At 43.2% G+C, this 24,262-nt stretch overlaps 1 protein-coding gene across 3 annotated transcripts in view; it reads right to left on the reverse strand.

Moving 5' to 3' along the window:
* Positions 1–8,793: 8,793 nt before the first annotated feature.
* UBP24 (ubiquitin-specific protease 24) overlaps positions 8,794–24,262 on the reverse strand; it is a 40,511-nt gene continuing 25,042 nt past the window's right edge. The window contains exons 7-9 of one of the 3 annotated variants that reach the window (XM_086506616.1): positions 10,179–10,321; positions 9,820–10,002; positions 8,794–9,329 (exon numbers count right to left, since the gene is read on the reverse strand). In XM_086506616.1, coding sequence (XP_086362742.1) covers positions 9,270–9,329; positions 9,820–10,002; positions 10,179–10,321 — 386 coding nt within the window. In that variant the 3' untranslated portion in view covers positions 8,794–9,269. Of the gene's footprint in view, positions 9,371–9,819; positions 10,003–10,178; positions 10,322–24,262 lie in introns of all 3 variants that reach the window. The other 2 variants (XM_086506615.1, XM_086506617.1) reach the window with 2 other exon arrangements.

Here is a 24,262-nt window from a genome sequence, read left to right on the forward strand (position 1 = left end):
TGCCATCTCAAAGTTGCTTCCTTTTTCTTCATCGTAGGCACCATTCGTTCATCCAACATCTGATGTCCCCATACCAAGTTTTCACAGAAGAAAATATGTTTAAATCCATTGCATACAACATGCTTTCAACCCGAATTCCTATCATAGTACTGTGTACATCACTCAACACTATTACATGTGCAGTGGCACATTGCATCCTTAGCAAATGCCACTTGCATGCTCACAACCCACACACTTAATTCCATATTTCTTGCAACAGCTATCCTTTTCACATGCATATGCTAGCCAAACATAAGTGGTTCCCTAGCCAAACCCATACCTTGCAATGACTAGTGCATCATCTACTTATTTGAAGGATTCAGCATTTGTAGCCAACATATATCACAACCCCAACTAACACCGGGCATATTTTCCCATATCATACACAATGCCTCCACATGATGCTTCAATAAATCCATGTCTACACCATATATAACCACCTTGACTCCTCCCACAAGGAGCATGAGTGCTAATACTTACTCAGATTTCACTTCAAGCTTAATCTCTTTTTGCATCTCCGGTGCTCCCTCCCATGCCCACCTTTGTTTTTGGAATCTAGAGATGTGTACTATGACGCACGTTTCTACTTCTCTATGTTCACATATGTTCTCCTTTATTTGACAAGCAAAGATAGGAAGCCTGAGATTTACAGTACTAACTTTGTAGAAATGCACTTCATGGTGGCAATTAATCTAGAACACTTAGAAGCCAGGCTCAGTTCATTGGACTTGGATAGGCCATATACCAAGCCTACACCACCTCACACCGACACATACCTCACAATTAAGAACCACCTAACATGCAAGGTCATGATGCCATCCACAGAGTTAAGAGGTTGGGACGAGGTAGCAGGGACACAATACATGCTCCCCTCTTTGTTCTAATTGAAATGTTGGTTGTAGCTACTACTTTACGTGTTCTTGGTGGTGTTGGGTCCAAAATTCTTGTCTACATTTCACTAAGAAGGGGACTATGAACTGGGAGTATATTCAACTTTGGTGGAACACTGTGATTCAATCCTTTCATTCTTGCTTTCAAGTTTTGGCATGTTGTATTACATGCTTGTTGTCATATTAAAAAGAGAAATCTAAGCAATAATAAGTGGATCAATATCCAAATAGTCACTCTTTGATTGCTTTGCATATAGTATCTCATCAAGACACACCTTTCCTAGAGCTGTAAAAATGTAAAGAGTCAAAAAAGTACCCAGAGAATATGAGGGTTGTACACAGCATGCTAAACTCCACCCAACCAATGTTGGTTATAGCCTTCTACCCAAGCCCCCTTGACTATGTATGTCATCCACATGGTAGGGTCGTCCCCTAGGTCCCTTGCCCATGTGGCCATGAGTACGAGATCTTTGTCTCGCATCAAGACCCTTGCTCTGACACTACTCCCCGCTCAAAAAATATTTTTTGTCCTCAAAAACAAACGTGGAAAACCACTATCTAATTTCCCTAATGTTTTCCCAAGTGGAACCTTCTTCAGATCTATCCTTCCAGTTTACCAAAACTTGGTGCCATAAATGATGCCTGGTACGTAACACATGAGACTCCAGAACACGTTCTGGCTCAAGAGGCAAACTTGGTGATTCGATATAACTTAGGATCGGAATCAATAACATTGTCATTTGTGCTCAGTCATTTCCTCAAATGACTAACATGGAACACGAGATGCACATGCGAAGAGGATGGTAAATCCAGCTTATAGATTACCTTACCAATGCATTTGAGAATTGTAAATGGACCATGTTACGTAGATGATAGCTTAGGAACGGGTCATGGCTTGAGTGTTTTGGAATATTTCAAAACACGGAGGAAAACTTGGTTACCTTCGTCAAAAGCAATGAGTCGTCATTTCTCATCAGCATACTCTTTATATTGATCTTGGGCTTGTTTAACATTTAAACGAGCAGTTTGTAACATGGAAATATGATCCTAAAGGAAGTCCTTGACTTTTGTATCTTTTCATTAGCTAATGTGACCAAATTGGGTAAACAAAGTTGACAGTCGTACATTAACATGAAGGGAATAAACCCAGTAGAAACATGTTTAGTGCTATGATAAACAAACTCTAAGATTGCGAGATAACCTTTCCAATATAATTGTTTCTTACTTACATGAGCTCTCAACATATCTTTCAATAACTTCATTTACCCATTCAGTACTATCGTCACTTTCATGGTGATGAGCCGTAAAACTTGATTTCGTACCCAACTTTTAAAATACAACCCGCCAAAAATGGCTATTGAACTTTGGATGGCGATCACTTTCACAGTATTTGTTGGTAAACCGTATAGTTTGTAAAGATTCTCCACAAATAACAGTGCTAATTCTAGAGTTTTTTATTGTAGCCTTTGTAGGAATAAACCTACACATTTAAGTGAGACGATCAACCACAACCCAAATGGTATCATGTCTTCATACGGTGATTAGTAGTCCTGCTATAAAATCCATAGAGATACTTTCCCATTTTCCATCTAGAATATCTAAGGGATGAAGCAGTCCTCTTGCTTTTAATCTTTCACCCTTATTAACCAAGCACTTTTGGCACTGAATTATATGACTTTGTACGTCTTCATGAAATTGTGGTCAGTACAACTAGTGACATACAAATGCATAGGTCTTTCATATCCCCCAGGATGACCAGCGATATGATTATCATGACATTCATAAAGGATTTGGCATTGAATGTCATTGTCTATCGGTACACATACTCTCCCCTTGTGGACTAAGTAACCCTTATTGATAGAGAAATGTTTCCATCGATTCAATTTATCACTAGTTAAAGTGGACCTTTGTGTAGACTTTCGCTAAAGCAGATCGTGCCATTGCAGCTCTCTCAAGTGAACCATCTAGTGATGTACACATTCAAGGAAGGTTGTAAGCTTGTTTGCCACGCGCAACCTGTCGCAGTACTTGTCTTGTCCACATTTTCCCTTTTGCTCCTACTTAGGCCCTTGAAACTCTTACCCATGTCCTGCTTCTACTATTGCAACTCTACCACATGTATGCCTGTAGGCCTCCACTTGAGCCTTTTTTATGTATAAATGCAGCACCTCTCTCTCTCTCTCTCTCTCTCTCTCTCTCTCTCTCTCTCTCTCTCTCACACACACACACACACACACACACACACACTCACACACACACACACACACACGGACGAGGATGGAAGCTCTCTATCTCGGGTTGATATATGAATGTTAAGATGAGCAAGAATTTAGCACTCTTTTTTCCTACTTTTACCCCAGCACTAGCCTTTTCCCAGGTAGTGATATAGGTGTGGTGCCTATCAAATATTGTACACATTTTTTAGGTTATTTTTAAGGCTTCGTAACAAAAATAATATTGCTTGCGTAAAAAGGGCTCTCTCTCTCTCTCTCTCTCTCTCTGTGACATACACACATTCTCTCACATAGCAGGCAATGCCGTTGTCTGCACGTTAGTGACGGCCTTGTTTCATCTTTAATAGCAAGCAATGACATGCTGCCAACCGCCGGCACATCTCTCTTTGCAACATTCTGTAAATTCCTATTAACAACTAAAGTAAACAAGGTGAGGGCCAAGGCCCTAGGGTTGAAGAGTCTCACTTGCATTCTTTTTTTTTTCCATACTCTCAATTAAGAGTTGTAGAGTTAAATTATCTCTAAAATGAATGTACGGTAAGCCTCAAGCATAGTCTCTACCTTGAGGAGACAAAAGATACAAAAGGGTTTATACCTTTTCTTTTTCAGTGTCATTTACATAGGACTGATTCAAGATGTGTAGACCTTTTCCTTTTCATAGCCATTTATATAGACCTTTTCCTTCTCATAACCGTTTACATAGAAATGATTCAAGATGTGTTGTGATAGGTGAATGGTAGCCCACAGTTAGTACTCTTTGAATATCTAATGTCAAAGAGTATTTGTTTACACTCATCAGAGTCCTTTGTTTTTTCCAGCAGAGAGAAACATTTCCTACTTTCTTTAATGATTTCTTCAATTTTGGTTGTTGGGAGGGTTTCTTTCAAATACTCAAGGTTTTTTTATTTGCAAGTTTGTTTGAGATAGCAAAAGTGGACTAACTCTATGGAAACCAAAATGGCTTTGTTTTTTTGAAACCTTCCCTCCTAGAGTCATATCATTCTTCAAAAAGAGGATCTTTCAAGTCTTCTGCACACATTTCCAGATTTTACTCGCAAGACCTCTCGTGGCCGGCGGGTAGACTTTGAATTGATGAAGGGGGTGTTCAATTGCCACTTTACATCCCAAACATAGGTGACTATCCCTCTAGTTTTTACCTTGATCTCAGTTTGTATTCGTTCCCCCATAGTAGCTTTCAAAGGAAGAACTTCATTATGCTAGGCCATCGAGGATTCCAAATGTTTTTTCTTTTTTTTAGAGAGAGTAGAACCTGAAATTACAACACACACCCCCAACCCCCGTAGGTGGAGGCAACCCGACTCTTAAGGTGAGTCTTCCTAGTCGGGTTAGGATGGCCAATCCATCATATAGACTATGGGAACAGCCCCTAAGGGCTACATGTCATATGAGCTGTCAAGGGGTTTGAACCCAAGACCTTTGACACAAGGGGCTCTTGCTCTACCAACTGAGCTAGCTGTCGTTAACAAGGATTCCAAATGTTACCTACAACTACCGCCCACTTTGACATCGGCCACAGTAGCCTCCACTATTTGCTATGTAGAGAGAAGCAATTTGCTCTATAAATTAGCTTTATGTATGCTCCCCTTGTTTGTGGTAGAAAAAAAAAAATTGGGCTAGTCTTAGACTTTCCAATCAAATTCTACATCACAAATAGACGCTAGAACATTATTCATACCTTCAACCACTCTATTGACCATAGACTTTCATTTTGTTTTGAGATTGTATTGGGTAGCCAGCTAGTCTACTTCTTTCCATTTAAGATTGCTTCTGTCCTATAATTGATTTAAATGTATTAATCCTTTGTTTTTTAATTTTCTAGCTATTTCTCTCCAAAAGAGCCTTAGTAAATTAGCTCCAATCTTAGAGATCCGATGGGTGATAGAGTTCTTGAAGTATCTAGTTGTCTAGTGCTTCTAATGCTTTGGCACATTAATGTACTAGCTCTCATGTGTTGGTGCCTAGCTTCAAGGCCTCACTTGCATTTTTAGAAAAGTTAAATGAAACGGACCTACGTGAGAGTGTAGTAAGTCCAGGGCAGGGACACAAAGATTCTTTCATTTAAGTATTGGAAGCATCGTCTTGCTTTGTCTGCTCTTGAAGGACCGGTATGCTTTCAAAAAAGCACATACCTGAAGCTTTGACACCATCGTTACGGGAGGACACCATGTGTCTAATGGAAAAGAATAGGCAAGACAACTTTAAGTGCTTCAAATAACAATTGTACTGAGAGAGAGAGAGAGAGAGAGAGAGAGAGAGAGAGAGAGAGAGAGCAACACACAAGACAAGGAGTGGCAAAGTTCCACCCCACAAGAGTATTGGCCCCAAACCCTGGCGCCCCTTTCGGTATTTCTGTACATTGCTTTAACACAATGAACGTCAGTACTCCATCCTCTGCACTTCCACATGGGAGCTTGCCAAAGACTGAAACCATGACACATATTCAAAGGTCTTGGGCCTATCCTCTTAAATGAAATTAGGAGCCTCACGCAATGAAATTGAATTAAATGAAAGGACCCATTTAAAACTAAGATTCTTTACATGCAAATCAAATGTATGCCTAACTCCTTCATCCACTAACTCAGAGGCATCCCTTAATAATTATGTGGCTATCACGTGAGTGAGTGCAACAAAAGGGGTTTTGAAATTTATTTTTTCTCACATTTTCACATACGTACCGTAAAATGAGATTGGAAAAAAAAATTACAAATTGAATATAGAAAAGAGTGTATTTTATTTGTCAAAAAAATTCAAATAAGGAGTTTTATAAATAGTCCTTGAACACATGTGATACACACAATTTATACACCCGGGTTCACTAAGATTTTCTATAGAAATTCCAAAACAAATGACTAGTTAGCACAACATTTTCAAGGTGTGCATGAGCCTATTAGGTTCCGAACTCTACTAACTCGTTTTTGGCAAGGAATCCTCATCCTGGGTAGGGAATCCCGTTTGGTCGCCTATCACGACCTATCAAGTATCGATGTGCTTCCACACCACACTATCAACAAGAATTCTTAGCACATCAATTGAATATATATTTTTCTTATGCTAACATTACTCTAGCTTATGTGCCTAATCTAGAACAACCCTATAAGTTTTTCCACAAAGGAACAACCGTGGGAAAAGTTTGAAGCCTTTGGAAAAACTTTAGGACCCCTTTGCTTGATTGATCACATGTCATAGGCTATGCATTTTCCCCATACGTGATGGGCATCATATTGTGGTAGGATCGTGTAGCCCAAGACAAGCCGCTCATGCTAAACCAAAAATTTGGTTACCCAAAAATTGGTGGCCGATTAACTGTGCCGAACACCCTTTTGGTGACATTGTGTTGCACACAATCATACCAATACATCACAGCCATGGAAGTTTAAGCACCAATCAAGGAGCCGGCACAAGTGCAAGGTAGCAAGGAACGATACAAGGCTTGCAGAAGCCATGGAAGCTTGAGCGCAAGGAATGCAACAACCATGGAAGCTTTTTGGTGAAGGTACCGCCAAATTTGGGCACCCCATACCTACCATCAAAATCTTTATGAAATTTGGTGGTGATGTGACTCCCAATGTTCCACTCCGCCAAAATTGGCGGTGTGTAAGGCTGAGGCGTTCATGTCTTAGGTGGCCAAAGTTTACTGGTTGTGTATATGAAAAGAGAGAGCAGGGTGCAGGCATGTCCTACTCACTAGGAACAAGTGGCTCGGTGCTCAAAAACATCCAAATTAAGAGATGACACAACATTATAAATTGGACGATTTTTTAAGGACTCAACCATATATCTCCCCAAGATTTTATGCCTACCTTATGGCATTTATGGTCTTTGATGTACAGGTTTTTCCCAGATTAGGAATGTACCTGCCAAACCACAAGGAGTCTTCTACAACAAAAGGTAGTTAGACATTGTGAGTTCCTTAAAATGTAAAGTCCTCTTAGAGCTTCAGCCAAGCTTCCCAAAATCTGACAATGTGAGTGGATCCTCACTTTGTCAAGTACCCAAGTCCATCATTGTGCAAAGCTCACCTTGAAACCCATTGGAATACCCAAAAGCCAAGAAATCTGACCCTCTTTGATCACATGACATCCAGCATTTGCAATGATAGTATGGATAGTGTCAGAGTGAATGATTTGAGTAGATCCAAAACAATGGTTGATGATCAGACAATAAAATGGATGAATTAGACCCACAAACAGTCTCCCATTGATCTTGAAGAAGGTCCACTGACATGTATTTTCTATCTAGGCTTGTCGCCCTGAAGCAATGTGAACCCCACTCCTGATATACCAGCAAATTAAACTTGTCCTATAAAGTATACCGAGCTATCTTCTTAAGGTCATTAAATTCTGCCCAGCTTTTTCCATTTATCATCCACTTTCTCAACCATGTTAAAATCTCCTATAATCAAAATAGGTGTAGGCAGATTATTGAGAGAAGACCAACAAGAAACTCTGATTGAAAAAAACATTGCGTGCATAGACAGAAATAACAATCAAGTTGAATAAGGCAGTTGCAATCCAATGATGATCAGGGTCCTCCTAGTGACTCGCTACAAAAGAACTATGCTTCTTGTTAATGCCACTAAGTGCTCCTTCCCTGCCTGCAATGTTGTTAGTAATGAACCAGATAAATCCATTTTTGACGCTTTTTAGATTAAACAAAAGACTATGACCTGTTGATTGTACAAACTCTGACCGACTCCGTGAGCCTAGTACAATTCCAGGTCATACCTTTGAAACTGCTTAGCCAAGGCCATTCAAGCCCTATTCGGATCTTATAACTTGTCCTTCTTCCCTTTTGAGTGAAAATGGACCTAAAAGGGGAGAGTTAAGTCATAATGATATCTAGAACATAATGGCCTGATCTGCAACTTCAAGCTCTTTTGCTCAAAATCTAAGACAAGATTGTGTTATTCAAGCAATTTGTTTTGTAGGTTATTGAGGAGGCCGAGGCTGTTCGCCCATATTTTCCTCTTCATCTTGACTATCTTCATAAAAGGTGTCATTGTTCAGTTCTGTGGGGTCAAACACCTCATCAAACGGAGCCCTAAGCCACTTATCATGCCTAATTATTAGCACTCCTATTGTTCTTGTTTCTATTATAAGCTCTTCTCCCATTACTACTAGTAAATCAATAATATGAGATCCGATTCACTTCCCACTAACAATATTGAGCTTTATGAACATCCAAGCTGGACTTTCAAGTGAACTCTCATGTTTACACATCTCCCGCTATACAATCAGCTTCACAAGCATCCAAGCTAGTATTACTTTGGACTCTGATGTCCATGCCACAATGCAAAGTGCCAGAAATGGGACTAGCATGTCTACATGGGGAGGGGATCCTTGCTTGTGGACCCTTCGAAAAGATCTCCATGCAAGGATACATAAACAACAGTTATTAAAACATTTAGAATGCAACAGACACCAACAATTCAAGCACCATAGAGCCCATATTAATGATTCGAATCAAATGACTTTAATGGGGACATCACCCTTGCATCTAAGTTTCCCCCTTACACAATGAAAAAAATGACAGTTACAACCAAAACAACACCATGAGCACAATGCCTTTGTAAATCACATAATATTGAATGTGGATGTGGACCCTGCCAAAAACAAAATGCCTTTGTAAATCACATAATATTGAATGTAGATGTGGACCCTGCCAAAAGCAAAATTCTCCAATCTTGAATCATGCTGCAAAAATGCATTCCCAAGCTCAGCTTACGTGAAGCTTACCACCAATCCCTGAACCTTCCTCTTCCTGGCGGTCCAGGTTCTCCAAACATAATGTCATCAAATCGGAATATAAATCAATGACGCTAAGCATTGCAACAAGATCAATACAATCGACTCGGGATAGTGATCATGCACAAGCTCTTTTTTACACAATTAAGACCCGTTGCAATACCAGCAAAAGCGGTACATTAGGCATGCCTCACCAACCCATAAAATCCTGGCTTGCTCACTGACAGCTCATCGCATATTTACAGATCGCTTATAAAACAACAAATACACTAGATCCTGCAAAACCCTACTTACGCCTACCGTTGAGACTACGCCGTCATCATATCGCAACCATTGCCCATTTAGCTGCTTTGAATGAGCGGTATAATGTCCTCGAGAGGGATCCTTTCCATGGTGGGTGACTGTGGCCACTAACTCGTAGTTACGCAGCTGTTCAACGAAACTACAATTATAAAGACTATAAGGCAACAAGCACTCCACATGCTTGCACTTTCCCTCCGTTACCCCTCCCCGAAAGGAAGAAAACAAAAGACAACACACAATATACACACACGGCCAACATACACACGTACATACGCACACATGTACATACAGATACATACTTGGAAATACAGAAAGTACATGCAATCCACACACACATACATACTTGTAAATACAGAAAGTACATGCAATCCACAAACACGTACATACATGTAAACACAGATAAAGCACATGCAATCCACACACACACATACATGTGGACACAGAGAGAGCACATGCAATCCATACACGCATACGTACATGTAACCACAGATAGAGCACATGCAATCCATGCACACACATGCATACATGTCAACACAGATGAAGCACACGCAATCCATACGACCAAAATTCTACGTGTAAACCCTATACCTCTGCTCCAGAGCCGACATTTGATAGTAAATCTCGTCCCAGCGTCAGATTTAAGGGAAAATGGAGCGGTTTATGCAGCTTGCTACTTCCTTGGGCACCATAGCTGAATCTTTTTAAGTGAAGTATCAATACTCGAGGTAATGACTGTAGTTTCACAGACTTGCTTGCACTCACCACTGCAGCCTGAGAAAAGATAAGATCTTTCATACGTCTATTTCATATGGGTGGCAAAACCTTCTCTATACCGATTGTGTGCGTGTTTCTTACATACTGAATTCTGGGTCCTGACCAACCTTTTGATCTCACAAGCCCCGTTTCAACATGTGAACCTGATAAAATATAACGAGGAAAGTGCGTACCTTTCCAGCTGTGGCCCTGTAGCCTTCCAAAGTTTCTGGTGCAGCGAAAAGCCTCAGGGCATCTTCCACTGTATGAACAGCTTCCGATAGAATGTCCAAATGCAAAACCAGGAAAGGCTGCACTGTTGCTGAAGCTTTGCTTCCTGTTTGGCAAGAGCAAAATCAATCCAAGCGGGCAACCTTGAATATTTGATATGCATATCCCTTGATGAATCCAGGAAGAGCCCAGATTCACCTCTCAAAAAAATTGCATGTTATAGACTGATAGCAGTCATCACAAGGCTTTAAAACCAGCATTGCCTAACTACTACGAGATACCACCCAAGAGTCGTTAAGTCAATGTATGCTTTCCCAGACGATCACCACACAGATACACAAATGACAATACAGTACTAGAAAGGTCTGGCAAAGGAGTTTCTGTCAAGCTCGGTCATGCCAAAAACCGACGAGTGCAAAGTGTTCTCCTTGACTCCCTCCTCTTTTCATCTCTTAATTAAGTAGCTAGTTGGACGCAAACTTACTAACTTTTTTATAGACCACAAGTATACGGCACTCGCTGCTAGACCTTCTCCTGCTTAGCAGCCCCAGGCTCCAACATACAGTGAGCATGGACAGCCTCAAGCAGCTCCCTACGCCAGCCCGAGTTCTGCCACTATTGCACAGACAGCAAAGACAGCACGGGCCGATGCACTCCCCTGAGATGGATAACAACCTGCCCATGGCTGATGACGCCCTGTCCATGGGTGGGCAAATAGCTGCTCCAGCAATAGGTTCCCACAAGGAACCGTCTTGCCCCCCCTGATGCTCCAGAAGCACCTCTCCACCCCGGCCTCCTCCACCCACTCCAAAGTCACCCTTCAGGCAGCTTGCCACCACTTTCACATCCGGCACCTGCTACCGCTTCCACTTCACCTCCACCAACCATAGATCAATCTCCCACCTTCATCTTCTCTCCCCCTTCTACCTCGTACACTCCTGCCCATGCCATGTGATGTGACCAAGGTCCAGAATGAAAAGAACTGAGGATCTAGCCCATGTCTGAAGAGAGGAGTATCTACACCTCTCCGCTGCCCTGGAGGAGCCTGCTGAAGTATCCCACTGGCTGCGAAGAGTACGTAGCAACTCAGTCCAAATAGCAGTCAAATGGTGGATGTAGGAGAAGACTGTGAGCCCAGAATGTGGGCAGCATGAGCCTTCCACATGATCCAACGAGGTGATGCTGCAGATCATAATATAGACTCCATCCCGCTGGTAGAGGTCCAACTGATGACCTATCTCGAGTGCACAGTCTATATCCCAATGAAGCAAGCAAGAGGACCAGATCTGTTGGTGAGTTTCCCTTCTTTCCCTCTCTCACAGCTGTTACTGGACATCTCCTACTGCACGACAATCATTGAGCGGAATTTTCTCACGGAGCACTCTAGCAGTGTTGCTAATTGGACTATTTTCTTAAATATTTTTAATTAGTAATCTCTTTTTCTAGGATATTTTATTGTGTACACTAAGAACTGTTAAAAGATTGTAGCTACAGGAACTGCCATCAAGAACGGACAACTCTAATGTGTCATTTGATGGGTGACGGTAAAACATCGCGAAGGAGTTTCCGTAAGTTCGGTGGAAAGCGCCGGGTTACGAGTGCCCCTGATGCGTCACATGATGGGTGACAGGTGCATCAGAAAGGGGGCATTCCGTAGGCTAAGGAGGAAATCCGAACTGAGTAAGAAAATACGCGTAAGAACGCAAGCACAAGAATAAAGATGGGTTCAATGAAGCTTTTTACGAAAAGCACGAACATTCGCAGGAGGGCAGATGCTTTCCCGCGAGGAGTCTGTGTCTGCATTGCATCTATGCCCGTGTTCTGCACCCGGGGACGCCCGGAATGTGTTCGTGTAGCATTGTTTTCACTAACTAAGTGAGTTTTTAAAGTTTGAACAGCTTCACACTTTATTTTATAAAGTGGCCGGTCACTTTTAAGTGACCAGCCCTCTTATAATAAAATAAAGCAAGGCTCTTTAAAAACCCAACGCTAATAAGCTACGCATGGGCTGAAAACAGCGAGCTCTCTCTCTCTCTCCTCTCTCTAGAAGCGCCAGAGCTTCTGCTTTTTGTGCCCTATTTCTGCCAAGTGCCCGGGCCTATAAAAAGGCAGCAAGCGTTCTAGTTTTATGCACGCCAGGAGCAGCAGAAGGAGTTAGCGCTGAGGATTCTCGAGCAAGTGCTGGCGACGGAAATCTGCAAGTGTTCGTGTGACGACTGAGTACGGAGGTCGCTTTTCCGAGCAAGGAGCGACAGGTATAATGTGTTGATACGCATTGAGAGTTATTGCTTTGTGTGGTTTGTTTTGCAGGAATCTCCCTTCTTACGGGAAAGTACAGCTTCACGCCTAAGTCCCTTACGGGAAAGTACGGCTTCGCGCCTAAGTCCCTTGCGGGAAAGTACGGCTTCGCACCTAAGTCCCCTACGGGAAAGAACGGCCTTGTGCCCAAGCCCTTTACAGGAAAGCACGACCTTCGGGTCTAAGATTAGAGAACAGAGGGGTTTCCTCGGGTTCTCGTGCTTGTATATGAATTCTCCCTGAATAAAGAATACTCTTGACGGGGGGGGGGGGACCAGCCCATCTTCTGGTCCCCAATACTGTGTCGATCTTCTCCCTTCTCTCACATTTGCAAAGTATTTTATTTTTCAGATTTCTAAGTGCTCGTGTACGCTCCCGTTTTGTAACAGTGGTATCAGAGCTCGAACTCCTCTCTTTCTCTGCAAAGAAGGACGATTCCGGGAAGAACGGGAAGAACCATGTCGAGCCAAGGGAGAAGCGTTGAAGAGGAGCTTCAACAAGCGCAAGCTCAGCTTGCGGATTTGCAACAAATCTTACTATTGCCAGATGTCCAAAAGCTCTTGGGCGGAATGAAGAAAACGAATGGAACCGATGCAGCCGGCCATCCAGACCACACTGTTGGCGTGAGACCACAGGAGGAAAGAGAAGAAGAACGTGCCGAGGTGCACAAAGGATCTTCGGATCGGAATGAACGGCCTACTCCAAGAAAAGGCCAAGAAAAAGCGCTCTCTTTGCTAGACGAGAGCAAGGACATCTCTATCTCATCTCCATCTTACTCTCCTGATTATACTTCTACTTCTCAATCGTCTCGCCAGAAGAAGGAAGCAGCTACTACTACTACCCTACATCAACCTAAAGATAAGCCTCGATTCAAGAAGCATGGTCGCAAGTCTCAACATCGCATGAGAGTCTTCAAATCGGGCGACAAGGACATCAAGTTCGAAACCTACAACGGACGGAGAAATATCTCCCAAGCACTGTCCTTCATCAGACAGTTTGAAGTCGCCTTTACCAATCTTTACCAATGGGCACTTCACAGAAAGATCCAAATTGTGCCATGTGGGGATGCACCTCAAGGAAACGGCAAGTAATTGGTGGTTAGCCAAGATTCTCGAAGGTTCTCACGCCAAAACTTGGGAGAGATTCAAATCTGAATTTTATGAACAGTTTCTTCCGCCTGACTTCGAGCAGGACATACGAAAGAAATGGGATTGGCTCGCCCAGAAGGAACATGAGAGAGTAACGACCTATGGGGACAAGTATTGGTCGGTTCTTCTAAAGGTCACTCCCTTCACGAAGATTGCCGACGAGGAAAAGAAACGAAAGTTCGAAGCGGGTCTCCAACCGCAGCTTCGAAAGAGTATGAAAGTGTATCCGCATGACACTCTTCAGAGGATGATGGAGTCAGAAATCATTGCTGAGGATTTGCACTCAACTGGGACGCCCAGAAAAATGGAGCATAGCACTTACCGTGCGAGACAAAGAGAGGTCTACGATGACCAAGGGGGCCAAGGAAGAAAACGTCCTCCATCTAGGGACTATGATCATTCTAAGAAGCCAGAGGGCAATGGCAAGCGAACTAAGTATCTTTCTCCTACTCAACTTCAAACCTTCAGAGAGGAAGGAAGATGCTTCTATTGTGGCGAGAAAGGACATATGAAACCGGATTGCCCGCTAAAGCAGCAACGGCAAGAACAAGCCTCTACAAGGCAAGAGAAAACAAGGAAGGAACCCGCTCCACCAAGCTCGAACTCAATTCCAGATGTTCAAGGAAACACAGAAACGGAGAAAGGGAAGCGTCAACTTCTGAAGGGCTGGGGGTCTTTGAACAACCAGCGAGTACTGATTCTTTATGATCCAGGATCCACGGATAACTTCATCTCCCTGGATACTGCGGAATGTTTGTGCCTCACACCGGCTCAGCTTGGCACACCGAATCATCTGGATCGGCATTCGAGGGGTTGACAACCAATGCAACTCCCGTGCAAGGACAACTCAATCTTCGGATTGGCAAGTACAAGGACCGCGAATCATTTTTGATGGCACCCATCGAGGGATGTGATATCATCTTGGGTATGCCATGGCACTTCCACATGACACCTATCCCCGATTATGTGAAAAAGACCCTCACTTTTGATCATGGGGGTAAGAAAATAAAGATTCATGCTGATGTAGGAGATTGGCAGTTCCCAATTGTAAGTCATATCTCCATTAAGAAAGAAATGAAGAAGTGTGTTTCTGCTTACTTGATTTTTGCACGTGAGAAGGATAAAACTAGTGGGGATCCACTCTCTAGTCTGGACATTAAGCGTTTTCAATTTATTGAAAAGTATTTGCAAAGATTGTTTCACGGAAACACTCCCTGATGAACTACCTCCGGTACGCCCGGAAGATCACCGCATAGATCTCATACCGGGTAGCTCGCCCCCCAATCAACCCCCTTATCGGGTGAGTCTTGCTCAGCAAGAGGAAATTTTGAAGCAAGTCAACGAGCTTCTAGAGAAAGGGTTAGTACGGCCAAGTGCTTCACCCTATTGCTCTCCAGTTCTACTGGTGCAGAAGAAAGATGGCACGTTTCGAATGTGCATAGACTATAGGTCTTTAAACAAGATCACGATCAAGAATCGCTTTCCGATCCCTCGGATTGATGATATACTTGATAAGTTGCAGGGTGCAAGTGTCTTTAATCGCATAGACTTAAAGAGTGGGTATCATCAGATACGGATCGCCCCTGAGGATGTCCATAAGACCGCTTTCCGCACAACCTTTGGACTATATGAATTTTTGGTAATGCCTTTCGGCTTGACCAATGCTCCTGCGACGTTCAATCGCATGATGGACCGCATTTTCAGCCCGTATCGAGCTTTTACGGGAGTATTCTTTGACGACATACTCATCTTCTCTAAGTCAGAAGAGGAACATCGGAAGCAATTGGACCTAGTGTTTCAAGAATTGCGAAAGCATGAGTTACATGTGAGTGCAAAGAAGAGCGAGTTCTTTCTCTCAGAGATACACTATCTCAGCCATATAGTCTCTCACAATCAAGTGAGTATGGATCCTGCCAAGATACGAGTGGTAGAAGATTGGCCTATTCCCACTATGGTACATGATGTACGTAGTTTCCTGGGATTATGTTCGTATTACCGAAGGTTTGTCCGAGGATTTGCCCATGTAGCAGGACCGCTTCATGATTTGACAAAGAAGAAGATTCCTTTCAGATCGGGATCGAGACAACAAGGAGCTTTTGATCGGCTCAAGTACTTGCTAAGCCATGGACCTATTTTGATAGTGCCTGACTTAAGGAAGCCATTTGAGGTTCACTGTGATGCTTCAGGCGATTGCATCGGAGCAGTGCTAAACCAAGAAGGCCATGCAGTGGCCTACGAAAGCAGACGGCTTAAGGATGCAGAGTTGCATGCATCAATCTACGAAAAGGAACTCACGGCTGTGATTCACGCCTTATCCAACTGGAAGCACTATCTTCTAGGCGCGGATTTTGTGATCAAGACTGATCACCAGAGTTTGCGGTATTTTCTTACGCAAAGGAAACTATCTGAGAAGCAGATGAGATGGGCAAACTTTTTGTCTATGTTTCACTTCCAGACCCTTCACACGGCTGGGAGTAAGAATGCGGTCACGGACGCATTGTCTAGGCGACCAAGGGTGAACGCTATCACTTCGGTGTATCACCAAGAATTAGAAGCACTACCGGAGTTGTATCCGAATGACCCAAACTTCTCCACTGTTTAGAAAAAGCTACATCATGGAGAGAATGAGTTTCCCTATTCCATTCGGGATGGTTATCTCTACCACCATCAGACCATATGTGTGGCGGAACCATTAAGAAAAAAGATCATGGATGAAGCACACGCTTCGCCTTATGCGGGTCATCGAGGTATTCTCCCTACGACCTTAGCAATGGAAAGATATTTTTTTTGGCCTAGCCTTAAAGCAGACATTGATAAGTATGTCAGGGAATGCTTGGTTTGCCAAAAAGTGAAGTATGATCGACATAAGACGCCTGGGTTGCTACAACCATTCCCTGTGCCTAATGAACCTTGGGAAAGTATTGCCATGGACTTCATCATGGACCTCCCTAGAACTCAGACTGGAAATGACGCGATCTGGACCATTGTGGACAGGTTTAGCAAGCAAGCACACTTCATATCAGTCAACAAAACGATCAAAACAGATCATATGACTAGGGTCTTTCCGGCACAGATCTTTAAGCATCATGGAATGCCTAAGTCTATTGTGAGTGATCGAGATCCTCGCATGACAGGAAATTTTTGGCGTGCCTTGATGGATAATCTTGGTACGAAGTTGAATTTTTCATCTGCCTACCATCCTCAAACGGACGAGCAAAGTGAGATAGCCAATTCCACAGTATTGGATATGTTAAAAGCTTATGTGTCAGACCGGCAATCGGACTGGGAGAAATATTTGCCTCTTGTCGAGTATGCGTATAACAATACCATACACTCATCGACGGGGAAAGCACCTTTTGAGATTCTCTATGGTAAACCTTTGCTTCCACCGATCCTTTTAACTAAGGATAAGATCTTTGCAGCAGATGAATTTGTCCGGGACTTGGACACAGCCTACGTGCAAGTTAGGAGAGCTATTCTACGCTCTCAGGAAAAGCATAAGAAAGCTGCAGACAAGCACAGGAGGAATCTAGACTTAACAGTCGGACAGTTAGTCTTACTCAAGTTTGAGAAGGCCAGACTTAAGAAACGAGCGTCTCATAAGGGGAAGGAGGTAAAACTTTCTACCCCTTATTATGGGCCGTTTAAGATCACTGAGCAAGTGAATGATGTCACCTTCCGATTAACGCTACCACCTAATTGGAGGATCCATAATGCCTTCCATGTCAGTTTACTCCGGCCATATGTGGACCGCCTCCGAGTCAGCCAAGTGCTGAGGAACCTCCTGAGGTTGAGGAAACAGAATAAATACTCCAACCAGAGCAGATAGTAAATCATCAGGAGCGGCCCCTCAAGTCCGGAAAGATAACACGGAAGTATTTGGTTAAGTTTAAGAACTATTCGAATCTAGATGCTCAGTGGATGACGTAGGAGGAATTAGCAGCTTATCCCGAGATACTGGAGGCATATGTCCAAGCACTACAGTTGAGGTCAACTGTTTAGAAGCCAGAGGGATGTTGCTAATTGGACTATTTTCTTAAATATTTTTAATTATTAATCTCTTTTTCTAGGATATTTTATTGTGTACACTAAGAACTGTTAAAAGATTGTAGCTACAGGAACTGCCATCAAGAACGGACAACTCTGATGTGTCATTTGATGGGTGACGGTAAAACATCACGAAGGAGTTTCCGTAAGTTCGGTGGAAAGCGCCGGGTTAAGAGTGCCCCTGATGCGTCACATGATGGGTGACGGGTGCATCAGAAAGGGGGCATTCCGTAGGCTAAGGAGGAAATCCGAACTGAGTAAGAAAATACGCGTAAGAACGCAAGCACAAGAATAAAGATGGGTTCAATGAAGCTTTTTACGAAAAGCACGAACATTCGCGGGAGGGCAGATGCTTTCCCGCGAGGAGTCTGTGTCTGCATTGCATCTGTGCCCGTGTTCTGCACCCAGGGACGCCTGGAATGTGTTCGTGTAGCATTGTTTTCACTAAGTGAGTTTTTAAAGTTTGAACAGCTTCAAACTTTATTTTATAAAGTGGCCGGTCACTCTTAAGTGACCAGCCCTCTTATAATAAAATAAAGCAAGGCTCTTTAAAAACCCAGCGCTAATAAGCTACACATGGGCTGAAACAGCGAGCTCTCTCTCTCCTCTCTCTAGAAGTGCCAGAAACAGCGAGCTCTCTCTCTCCTCTATCTAGAAGCACCAGAAACAACGAGCTCTCTCTCTCTCCTCTCTCTAGAAGCGCCAGAGCTTCTGCTTTTTGTGCCCTATTTCCACCGGGTGCCCGGGCCTATAAAAAGGCAGCAAGCGTTCCAGTTTTATGAACGCCAGGAGCAGCAGAAGGAGTTAGCGCTGAGGATTTTCTGGAGCAAGTGCTGGCGACGGAAATCTGCAAGTGTTCGTGTGACGACTGAGTACGGAGGTCGCTTTTCCAAGCAAGGAGCGACAGGTATAATGTGTTGATACGCATTGAGAGTTATTGCTTTGTGTGGTTTGTTTTGCAGGAATCTCCCTTCTTACGGGAAAAGTCCCTTACGGGAAAGTACGGCTTCACGCCTAAGTCCCTTGCGGGAAAGTACGGCTTCGCGCCTAAGTCCCCTACGGGAAAGAACGGCCTTGTGCCCAAGCCCTTTATAGGAAAGCACGACCTTTCGGTCTAAGATTACAGAACGGAGGGGTTTCCTCGGGTTCTCGTGCTTGTATATGAATTCTCCCTGAATAAAGAATACTCTTGACGGGGGGGGGGGGGACCTGCCCATCTTCTGGTCCCCAATACTGTGTCGATCTTCTCCCTTCTCTCACATTTGCAAAGTATTTTATTTTTCAGATTTCTAAGTGCTCGTGTACGCTCCCGTTTTGTGACAAGCAGTGTCTAGCTCTTTACTCTATTTTTTTGGCAAAGCAGGCCTTGATCTCTCCCCTTCGGATGTGCCTGGGGGGTTGGCTAGCTTGATGTTGGCCATCAAGGAGAGCACTTTGATTATGCTTTCATTAGACACCTTCGGGATGTAAATGCAGATGGTCCAGCAGCTCGCATCAGTGTGCACATCCTCCTTGTATCAACAAGGGGAGATTAGACTGTAGACTCCACCCCTTTTCGCAGGATTGGACCACTACACGGGTTGTTGAGTCCCTCCGGAAGCGCGCTTTGGAGTTTTCACATCATGTGAGTGATTACGGCATGACAAACTTGTTGAACTGCAGCACATTTTGCTTATCAGCTACGAATGGTACGTGTTTGCCATTCGTTTGATTGTGGACATTGGTAGTTTCCCTTGCTATGTACATATTTGTGAGAATTCTTCGCCACAGGTAGAGGCATGGTGTGTTGTTCAAGGGACTTGGCTTAATTGACAGTTGGCTTGTCTTACAGGCTAATCACAGCCTTGAGGTTGCTCGGATGCCGCTGCAACAACTTGTCTTTTCTAATATTCACCATGAGGGTTGTCTTATGGAACGTACAAGGATTTGCTTAAGGAGAATTTGGTAGGGAGGGGTCCAAGTCACACGCTTCGGAGTCCTAAGGGCATGCTGCTTGAGGAGAGGCTTGTAGGGATTGTGGAGGAGCTTTGGCAAGCTGCAATGAACGTTGAGGGAGGTGATGCACAATTGAAAGCTTGGTGAGCACACTGCTAGAAATTCAAAAGCGCAATCAGCACGCATGACGTGGCCATGCCTCATTTCAGAGGATACATGAGAGGGAGACATTAGCCTTGCTAGGCAGACAATGTTTGAGCTTGAGGAGTGTCGATAGAAGTTTGTTTTTCACACACGGGTCTCATGGTGGTCTCGGGGTTTAATACCAAGCTAAGATGGCACGAGGGCTCAGTCGCACAGAAGCCTAGTAGGGGGACTTGCAAGATTGAAGTATAGACTCCTGCCTTTTCTCTGCAATATTGGGAGTTGATTGGCCATGGCCTTTGGTGAAATTTTCAGCTTATGATACACTTGAGTATGATGTCGCACAGCTTGGCAGGGAGGTTCATGTATCGAATCCCCCAAGGAGGCTAGGGCATTGGACAGCATCACACATTGAAGGTCAATTATGTTCCTCAACTCAATTTATCAAACTCTTGCGAATGCTTCAAGTTGATCCAGGCAGTCCTTATGTAACAGGCTTTGGACACCCAAGCGACAAATCAAAAGCAACACACAAACAGAAACTACAACAAACTGAATCGAATAGAGAGAGAGAGAGAAGAGTCGACATGAAGCGGTGAAGTTTCGCTTCTAGATACATTGGCCCCAACGCCCAGCGTCCCTTTTCGCATTTTTCCTTGATTAATGATCATACGGTACAACTCTCGGAAGGTGTACTCTGCGTTATTCCAAGCTGATCTACAGAGCCCACTTCCAAGACCTCTTTTATAGGATACATGGGCGCCTAAACTGGGTGCCCAAAAGCCAAGCTTTACCTTGTTCCACGCTCTGCAAAGCTAGGTACTCTCATTTCCATGGTCTAAGGTCGCCCACATGAAATCTAAACCAGTTGTGCCTTTGTCTTCCATTTCTTTGCCGGTTTGGAACTCTCAGGTTTATCCTTTACTTTCTCCTTTGATTCTTTCTTTGGACACTTTGCTTAGTGCTAGGATGTGCTCAACTTCTCCACGGCCATGACATTTGTCCTCTCGGAAGTAATCGGCAAGTTTCTCTACTGTCAATCTAGGCCCTGTGGATTTCTTCTGTTGCTTCTTACCCTTCTTCTTTTTAGAAGACTTTTTCTCAGATGACTTGGACATTGGCTCGTCCATCGCATAAGTCAAGGAGACTGAGTACATGGAGAATTTGTCCATAGCATGTTCCATGAGTTGCAAAATGCTCTTGGACTTCTATTTCACACGATTTCGTTGGATCCTCTCACTAGTACGAATTGAGTCTACTTGCTGAATCATCCATGTCATCATGCCCACCCTCAGTATGGAAGATTAAAGATAAAAACCTAGCTATCCTCTCCCATGGTTTGTCTAGAATCGGTAAAGGTTGTAGAAGTCATGTCACTCTGTGCCTCTCATATTCGTAAGAAATGCGGAACAAAATAGGATCTTGTAGCAAGGAGAGTAGAGAGAGATACGATGCAAAGTAGATTAGTGGCAAATTAAAAATTTTGATTAGCACTTATTACGAAGTGATGGCGTCACCCACCCATGCGCTCTCAATAGATGGTGATATATTCCCACAAAGCTCAAAACACAAGTGTGAGATGCTCTCTATGCTCTTCTTCCAACTTGGAGAAAAACAATGATACTATCAAAGAATGTACTCACATATTGTCTACGCTCTTGAGGATCCTATCCATCATCCAATTGAACGTTCCAAGAGCATTTGCGAGTCTAAACAGAATCACCAAAAACTCGTACAACCCAAAGGACATCCTCAACACAGTCTTGTATATATCTCCAAGAGCCATCTGATGATAGTTTGTAATCTATAAAGTGTACAATCAATCTTGGGTATTGGAAATCTGTTCTTGATGGTAATCTTATTAAGAACCATGTAGTCTGTACATATCCTCCAAAATCCCTGGTATACAAAAAGTGGATTGGATCAAGCGCTTTTCCACCGATTTCTTCCTGTTGATCTCTACTCATTTGTACGGTGGTCGGTTCGAAGAGATACTCCCTAATATCAAGTCGATGGTGTGATCCTCTGGCTGCTCTAGGGATAAATCGCAAGGTAAAGCCCTCTAAGAAACAATCCGCATAAGACTTAAGGAAATTCTGACTCTCTCTAACTCTGACAAACTTAAATCCGCAAATTCACTCATAGCTTAACAATTATCAAATAAGCAAAAAGACTTGATTTCATTGTTTCAATAATGGCTGAAGTCGATGCAATGGGAACGGACTAACCCTTAAGTTTGACATCTACACCCACATCTTTTTTTGTGTTGTTCTTCAACTAAAGCTTCCTAGCCCTAAAATCTGCCAACACACTATTCTTGTGGTGCCAAGCCATCCCCAGGATCACATCACACCCTCAAGTTCCATGATATGGAAGTTCTCGTATCGAACGTAACCTTGACAATGCAAGCGAAGCTTGCCAGTGATAGTCCTTACAACAACTTCATGCCCCGGCCACCAACACTGCATCTATCTATGGTCCCCTATCTTCAGCTTTACTGCCAAATGAGCCTCCATCTCTCTAAAAAACAAATAGGCCTTAGCTCCATCGTCAAAGAAGATCAAGGTTCCTAATCTTGTACCTTACCACATGCTCTACATAGCTCGGTACTCTTCTCCTCCTCGTCCTTGGACATCTCCATGAAATCTGCTACAAGTCCTACTTTCATCTTTCCCTTCTTCGCAACTCATTCTTCCGCCACTTTCGATGTCTCTGGCTTATTTTCCTCTTTCTTTGGGTACTTTGCCAAAATGCACTCCACCTACCCGCAACCATAGTACTTTCCATGCTTGAAGAACTTTGTCTTTTGCTCAACAAACATCTGAGGAACGATGGACTTCTTCCTCTATACTAACTTCTTACTCCTTTTCATCGGAGGTCTTTGTCTTTGACGACTTGGATGCCGAAGCACCCACCTAGAATTTCAAGGACATTAAAGAATAGCCGTCCAAAGCATGCTCCATGAGCTGCTCAATAATGAAAGACCTCTACTTCAAGCACTAACTTTGTAGCTCGTCAGATAAGCCACAACAATATCCCTTCCTCTATTCTTGCAAAGAGGCCTTCCTAAAAGAAGCCATTGGTAGAAAAATTTTCCAAGACCTCTGGTTGTACACAGAAGTGTGTCACTCTTTGTCATCCTGAGATGATTCTACACCGTCAAAACCTTGGTCTTGTACTTTAGTGTCAACCCTAGTGTAGAAAATAATCACGTAAAACTCCACCCGATTGTGAGTTGCTTGTCCATGTAGCAAAAGTGCTGGCTACCAAGTCTGCACATTGCCTTACTTTGGAAGCTTCCGTAAAGTTGCCTCTTAAGAAAGTTATATCAAATTGTTGAATAAAGGCCATGCCTTGTTCGTATCTTTACAACTAGAGAACATATCAAATTTAGCACTTTGTCTCCCGTCTTCCAAGTCTTTCATTGCCCGTCTAGGCTCCAAATAATCCTACTTTATCGGTCATATAAGATGGTTCCTTTCCACCGAAAAGTCGTCCCAAAAGCAGAAGACAAGCCATTATCTTTGTCTTCATCCTCATCTTCATCATCCTCTAGACAATCATAGCACTTTTTCTATCGACGAGATATTGCTCTCTTCTTCCACCACCTCAAAATTTCATATTCTTCCTCCATAGTGTCGTTGAAGTCCTCGTCTCCGTACTTGACTCCATCTCTATGATGTTTCCCAAAAACACCTCTATGGGTACTCCGAGAATCGTATGCATAGAGACGAGCACCCTTGACCGCCTTGTCGAAAACAACTAGCTTTCTACCGGGAAAAAACTTTGACCTTTTAGTTTTGGGACTTGGAGCATTGACCTTACCTACTATTTGTACACCTCAATCTCTTTTCTTAAAACTCTTACAAGTGAGAGAAGAATTAGATCCTTTTTTTGTCGGTAGAAGGCGTTGGCTTGAGCTTTGCTTTGACTTTCATTCGATTCTTTGATTTAGAATAACTGTGTTTTGCCACTTGTTGCAAAATTTCCATCATTAGCCAAGTCCATATAAAAAGGATCTTGTGCACAAGCAAGAAGTCCATCCATACAAACTTGCACCTCCATGTACCCTCCACAATTAATTATCACAAGGTCTTCCAGGTTGGGTCCTCATCGGGAGCTGCTTAGTATGAGCTTAGTAGCGCTCAACCTCCTTGTCCTACACTTTCCCATGATCGGCTTCTACTCCCTTGACTTCTTTCTCAAATTTTTTTGTTGCGTTATCTTTACATTTCTGTCTTTAGATTCATCTACCGCTCATAATCTCTATTATATTCTCTGTCAAAAGCCATGGCGTACTTGCAAAAGTTGGATCGAATCGTTTGTAGAAGAATCAATCGAAGCTCTAATACCAATATCACCAGCACAACATGCAAGGCGATGAATCCACAGCAAAACTTGAAAATTGATAACACTCGAACTTGAAAGAACATTGGAGACAAGACGAGGTTTAGCAAAGTTCTCTACCCAAATGC

Source organism: Adiantum capillus-veneris, chromosome 30, assembly GCF_014529385.1.
Source record: "Adiantum capillus-veneris isolate H3 chromosome 30, ASM1452938v2, whole genome shotgun sequence".
In the NCBI taxonomy this organism is placed as follows: domain Eukaryota; kingdom Viridiplantae; phylum Streptophyta; class Polypodiopsida; order Polypodiales; family Pteridaceae; genus Adiantum; species Adiantum capillus-veneris.